Source organism: Heloderma suspectum, chromosome 4, assembly GCF_057233095.1.
Source record: "Heloderma suspectum isolate Gila_16-S chromosome 4, 16-S_ref, whole genome shotgun sequence".
NCBI classification, from domain to species: domain Eukaryota; kingdom Metazoa; phylum Chordata; class Lepidosauria; order Squamata; family Helodermatidae; genus Heloderma; species Heloderma suspectum.
The window spans coordinates 15,445,629-15,452,372 of NC_139461.1; the positions used below are offsets into that span (position 1 = coordinate 15,445,629).

The window sequence follows — 6,744 nt, forward strand, 5'->3', positions numbered from 1 at the left end:
TTGTGGAGTATATGTATCACATTGGATAGAGTGGAACAAAAATCAGATAGATAGATAGATAGATAGATAGATAGATAGATGATAGATAGATAGATAGATAGATAGATAGATAGATAGATAGATAGATCCCATAGAATATAATGGATGTGCAGCATATCAGACACCACTGAACTTTTCTCTTTCCATAGAAAAAAGAGAACCACCAGGAGGAAAAGAAGGAGAAATGCCATGCCTCTTCTGGATTGGGCTTTGGGGCCTTATCAAGCTCACAGAAACAAATGTTTTGCCAAATTGTTCAGTAGCAAAGGTGAGTGGAGTAGTTCATATCTGCATGGCATATTGGCCTGCTGCACATATAATGCTGGCCCCCTGCAAACCATTGTTTACAAATTGAAAGGTTCTCTCCTTTCCTCTGTGACACAAGTTCATCCCTCCCTTCTCTAGTTTTCCTTTTACTGGAAGACATTCATTTTGAAAAGACCACTGATGAGATAACAATTGGTTTATTGCCTAAGTTGTGATCCTCTGCATCTCTGAATCAACAAAGATCTTTATGATACCATAAGGACTAGTTGACATACACATTGATGAGGTGTGAGCTGACAGTGACTGAACAGGAAAGAGATCTGGGGTTGCCGTGGACAGCTTGATAAAAATGTCAACCTAGTGGGTGAGGCTGGTGTGAAAAAAGCCAGATTCCATGTCAGGGAATGTTAGGAAAGGAACCAAAATAAAACTGCCAATATCATGATAATGCTCTTATACAAATCCATGGAATACCATGTACAGTTCTGGTTACCACACTTCAAAAAGGATGCTGTAGACCTGGGGAAAGTGTAGAAAAGGGCAACCCAAAAGATAGAGGGCTGGAGCAAGTCCCATGGGGCAAAGTTACAATGTTTAGTGCTTTTTAGCTTAGAAAGAAAGAAAGAAAGAAAGAAAGAAAGAAAGAAAGAAAGAAAGAAAGAAGACAAGAAAAGGGACATGATAGTGGTAAATAAAATTATGCACAGTGTGGAAAAAGCAGATAGGGATAATTTTTTCTTTCTTTCTCGTAATACAAGAACCTGAGGTCATCCCATGAAGCTGATTAGTGGAAGATTCAGGACAGATAAAAAGAAATACTTCTCTACAGAGTGCATAGTTAAACTATGGAATTCATTATTAGAAAATGTAGTGAAAGCCACCAATCTGGATTAAACAAGTTAATGGAGGATAAGGCTATTGGTGGCTACTAGTCATGATGGCTATATATTAGCTGGGTTTGCTCAACACATTAACTCATGCTCATTGGTTGAGTGTGGGTTGTTGTTGAACCATGGGTTGTTTGTTGAACCATGGGTTAGCGTGTTGTCTGAACCCAGGACATTTTCCACAGAGTGGCTTGTTAACCATGCAGTGTAGCTTACTTTTCTCAAACAACCCACCTTGAGAACTCATGGTTTGTTGTTCCATTGTTCAGGATGGTTAACAAGCCATGGTTAACAAACCACCTTGCAGAAAATGTCCTGGGTTCACACAACATGCTAACCCACAGTTCAACAAACCACCTACAGTTAAACAATAGCCCACACTCAACCACTGAGCATGGTTTAGGGTTAGGGATGGATGGTCCCATCTCCATCCAGGGCATAGGGGAGCTTGATGAGCTGCCCCCCACACACACACACACAACCCAGACCTGCTTGATGAGCCTCCCTGCTCACCTCACCTGCCAGTCGAGTTGAGCGAGCCGCCCCTCCTTTCCACATCAAGGGCTCTGGCAGTCAAGTCCTTGTGCTGGATGTGCACAAGGGCTTCACTACTGGAGTCCTTGGTGCAGTGCAACCCCCAAGTGTTGTAGCCCTGGCCTCCTCCTGAGGCACCTCTGAGGCCCTTTCTGCCCACTCCCGTTGTCAAAGTCTTCCTTGATAGCCGGCAGAGGCAGGATGGGTCCTGGCGCTGCCACTCCCCGGTGCTCTAGCCCTGGCATCCTCCCGAGGATGCCAGGGCTAGATTGCTGGGGTATCACCAAGGCCCCTCCTGCCTATGCCAGTTGTCAAGGCCTTCCTTGACAGCTGGCTTAGGCAGGATGAGTCCTCAGCAGCACTCCCAGCTGCTCACCAAGCTCCAGGGCGCTCAGTGGCCAGGTCCATCAGCTTCCCATGGCTTGGAGAGAGGGGTCCAGGAGGCCGAATGGGAAGGGAGTCTATCAGAGTCCACCCCCTCCTCGGACTTCCGTGGCATCCCTAGTTAGCATGTTGTGTGAACAGCCCCAATAGCTCCAATATCAGAGATAGTATGCCTCTCAGTGCATGTTGGGTAACATGAGCAGATGGGTGCTGTTGTGCTCATGTTCTGCTTGTGGGCTTTCCATAAACATCTGGTTGGCCACTGTGGGGACAGAATGCTGGACTAAGAATGGATCTTAGTATGAGCCTATCTCTTTAGTGCTTACAGCAATCCCAAAATCAAATATGATATGGGGCTAGTACTGTAGTAGTGTGTAAGCTAAGATTAATTGGTTTATACACACACACTCAGAAGCCAGTAATAATAATAATAAAATCTTTATTACTAATTGCTGCATTTTTTCATCGTGGCTCAGTGAAAAGCATTAGTCCAAAGGACATTTCACCACTGTGTATTTAAGAATATACATGGAGAACATTCTTCCCTTCCATTCCCTGCAAACTTCATCCATTACTTTCCAAAGCTGATTTGTTGGGATTTGTCTCTTTAGGAGGAGTCACTTCTTCCCTCACCTAAGAAGACTCTGTTTGGAAGAGACCAACATCTAAGAAGAGGTGATTTCAATATGAGTAAACTGAATGCAACATCCCTTCCAACTATATACTTGAGTATTTCACATCATATTAGTAGTGAACGTGAGCATATCATGGACTTCATAATATGTTTATTAAGAGACCATATACTTGCTCATTTCATTGTCTCCATCTTCACAGTTGGGCTTTTTGGAAACATAATGATTTTCTTCTTTCTTCTCTTCCACTTTAAGAAGAATTCCTGGACTGCTTACATCTGGAACTTAGCTGTGGCTGATTTCAGTGTCCTTACATTTTTGTGCAGTATCTGTCTATTTGCTTTCATTAATTATATTTGTGAGGATTCAAGTGATGCCTTTGTTAAATTGTTCCTACCACTCGCATACCTGTTTTTATTCATGCAATGTTCTAACATGCATTTCCTTGTGGCCATCAGTATTGATTGGTGTTTGGTTATCCTATTCCCAAGCTGGCACAGATGCCACCAGCCAAACTACTTGTTACCTCTCATATCTGCAATTTTGTCTGTCCTTCTCTGGCCTCTGTCTTGCCAGTTACTGTTCTTTTTCAATTTGGGCATTGACACACAGACACTAATTGTGATATCCTTGATGGCTTTTGTTCCTCTCATGGTCATCTCCACTCAGACTCTGGTCATCAAGGTTTGGTGTAGCTTACACCAGCAAGGAAAGCTTCATACAGAAATGTTACTTGGAATGCTTTTCTCCCTTGTCACTTGGGCACCCATACATTTGTTCTTCACCCTGAACAATGATTTTGCAATCATCTCCTTATTAGCTTTTGTGCTCACGGCTCTGAGCAGTACCATCAACCCTGTGCTTTACATTCTCATGGGGCAAATACTTCTGCCCAATTCAGGAAGGGTGAAGTCACACCCCAGATGGTTTCCAGCCATTTAAGTCCACTAAATAGTTGAAAACTTGGGCATTCTGAATAACAAAATAGGACATTCAAGTAACTTCATACAAAAAAGTGTGTATTTTGCTTTTGCAAGGATGAACAAGTAAACCTATATTGGTTTTAAAAGTCTAGTTTATTATTATGTCTAGTTTAATAAAGCTTTTTCTTAAGAGTATTTTCCCTGTTCAATTAATTTTGTCTTAAGAGTATTTACCTCTTTAATTAAATGACTGCATGCCATGTGCCATGTTTCATTCATTTAGGGTGCAATCCTACACATGTTTAGACAGAGAAAAGGCCTACAACTCCCAGCATTCCCCAGCCAGCCATTCTGCCTGGGGAATGCTGGGAGTTGTAGGCCTTTTCCCTGTCTAAACATGCACAGGATTGCACACTTTAAAGATTTTTGAAAATTAGGAGGGTCCTGCTTTCTAAATTGCAACCTTGCTTTATTTATCTCAAAGGGAAATAACTTCTCCCTCTGACTCAAGTCACCAAAAATGACTCACAGGACACCCCATCCAAAAAACATGGCAGGGAGACTTCTGAAAGAGAAGGTGGAAGCCAATATATTCATATTTGTCACCACAATAACTATGAATGTGCATGGAAGGCATAGACTAAGTTAAGGCCTGAACCAAGAGTATACATTCAGTCAGGTTGATTCAAAGGTCTGCTATGTCCACAAAGTTTATATGTGAGCCATGGCTAATCCCTTTTCACTTTTATTTCTCAGCAGCTTTGCACGTAGAATGTGGATGTGTGCATGACTGCACAGCTTTGGGGCAAATGGGAAAGCTCTGCTTTGCCTTTGTGCACAGATTGTAACTCTGAGATATTGTTAATGTTATGAATACTTAGGGCACAATCCTGTGGGATAGTTGGCTGCCTCCAAACTCAGAGGCGACCAACTATCCAATGCAGGATGGGCAGAGGGGATCTTCTCTGCACTCCTGCCGCCCTACATCTGCGACTAGACTGATTTTGGCTGTATAACTGGAGCAGCTTGGAGCAGGGGGTTGGGGGCGAACAGCGCATAGGAAGTGTCATACTGGTACTTCCTCTGACCCCTCCCCACCCCCAGGAATGCCACCTATTCCCCCACTCCATACTGCTCTTCTGAGCATGGAGCTGGGGACAAACTGTGCTTCCTATGAGGCAGAAGAGGAGGGGGCAGGGAGGCGGTTTCCCAGGAACTGACCTTGGAGCTCTGGCTCTGAGGTCAGTTCCCCCAAAACTGAGAAATCCTATGGCCATCTAGCCGCTGCCTAGCAGCCATAGGATTGTGCCCTTAGTGTTTCTGTAAGGGCATTGTCCTAAATTGTGGGTTATAAATACAAAAGTACCTCATCAATGTATATTGCATTTTGTAGCATAAGAATTGTAAGCCCTGAGGAAACTATAACCTAAATCTTTATAATGCGGAGAAAATGAGGAAATGTTGGTGGTGTTACAGTTGATGTGAAGAGTTTTTGGATAAGCTTTTCATCAAAGATTGTGGGGGGTGGCATGGATGAAAAGAGCCCTGTAAATCTGGCCAATTTGGGGAGATACACAAATTCCCAGTTATTTTCGGGGGAGAAGGCTTACCAGGAATGGTGGTGGTGGCTTTTCTATGAAAACACTCTTGTCCTAATTCTCACAACACTCCTAGGAAGTACAGAACTGCTGTATTCAGAGATATTTTTCTGGTCTTATCAGAACTCTTTTTGGCTTCCCACAGATATTTTCCCTGAGCAGGGCCTTCCAAATTAGCTTTGACATTTTGCTTTAGGTAAATCAGAAAAAAGCACACACCCAACAACTCAGACATGGCCTACTTTTAATACTTTGAATTCAGTACAAGAATGTTGTTCTTATTATCTCCATCCCACCCCTCTTTAGTAAACAAACAAACAAACAAATAAATAAATAGACTATTTCTTGAAGGGGGGGAATCAGAGAGGGAGAAAACACAAAAACACCACCTCACATTTTTTTCAAGGCATCACGTAGGCCTAGCTTGAAAATATCAAAAGCCGACATGATAATGAGGTCATATCTATTCACAGACCAACTCACAAAGCACCTTCATATTTTTATTTTAAAAGTTTTCATCATTCCAGAGCCTCAATGTAATCCTATAACCTGTTGTTGTTTTATACATTCCCCTTGTGCCCCTCCCGGCTCACCTTTTCATCCCTTCCTTATGGTCCTTATCTTCAGGGAATGTACCTATAGTGATTGGATACTTACAGCTATATTGGTAAACACACCACTCGAATGAGTTTGTATTTTTAAAAACAAAAAACAAAAATCGTATCTCCACATTTTCATTCTAAGTGGGAGATTAGTTTGAGAGATTCTGGTCCTTTAGCCTTTATCTGCCTTAGGCTCATGCAGTTGCCATTTTGGATAGTTCTTTGGGATCAGAAAGAGGCAAAGTAATGATTCAGAATCAGATTTCCCTGCATTGGTTGGCAAAATAGAGTGAAGCCAAAGATAACCATGGTTTTTGTGATCAGTTTCAGCAGTGGCAAAACAACGAACAACACCCTTCCCTTTTTGCCAGTTTCAGTAAAAAAAAAAAGTAAATTTACAAAATATCACAGATCCATTTATATTGTCTTGAGTATGCTCAGTGACATCTTCACATCGCCAAATATGATTAGCTATGTAGCCATTGTTGTGACTAGCAGTACATACTGCAAATAAATACACATATCTTTACATCCTCAGATAGAAACATAATAGCCCTCTTTAGGCATTTGCTGAAACATGTGAGGGGTTAAAGTCTGTGCTGGGATGCAGCTGTGCTGGGATGATGGTCAGACCTGATATGGCAGGGTCTGCTGCCATTATGTGGGGAGTTCTATTTGTGTTCTAGTGAACATGAGTAAAACTCCCACTCAAACCTTGCCAGTTCGACACGGCAAGTTCTGAATGGAGGGGCAGGGCCAGCACACTCGGGAGATGTGAAGGAAGGCCCAGCATGCCTTGCTCCATCCCACTACACATGTCAAGCCCTCATGTGTCCATGTGAATGCGGGGTAGAGGGAAAGAATGAAGTGGAAGTACC

General features: G+C 42.6%; 1 protein-coding gene across 1 annotated transcript; it reads left to right on the forward strand.

The window, feature by feature from the left end:
- Nucleotides 1-217: 217 nt before the first annotated feature.
- LOC146346572 (proto-oncogene Mas-like) lies at nt 218-3,685 on the forward strand. Its single transcript, XM_084851417.1, has 2 exons — nt 218-307; nt 2,723-3,685. Exons 1-2 carry the CDS (start codon nt 224-226, stop codon nt 3,683-3,685), a joined length of 1,047 nt encoding a protein of 348 aa, XP_084707543.1. The 5' UTR covers nt 218-223.
- Nucleotides 3,686-6,744: the final 3,059 nt, after the last annotated feature.

What these genes read in the sequence shown, in the direction of transcription:
- LOC146346572 (XM_084851417.1), top strand. Translation starts at nt 224, where the DNA reads ATGCCATGCCTCTTCTGGATTGGGCTTTGGGGCCTTATCAAGCTCACA. An exon ending in CAAATTGTTCAGTAGCAAAG is followed by an intron (nt 308 to 2,722) that starts GTGAGTGGAGTA and finishes TTGTCTCTTTAG; the next exon opens with GAGGAGTCACTTCTTCCCTC.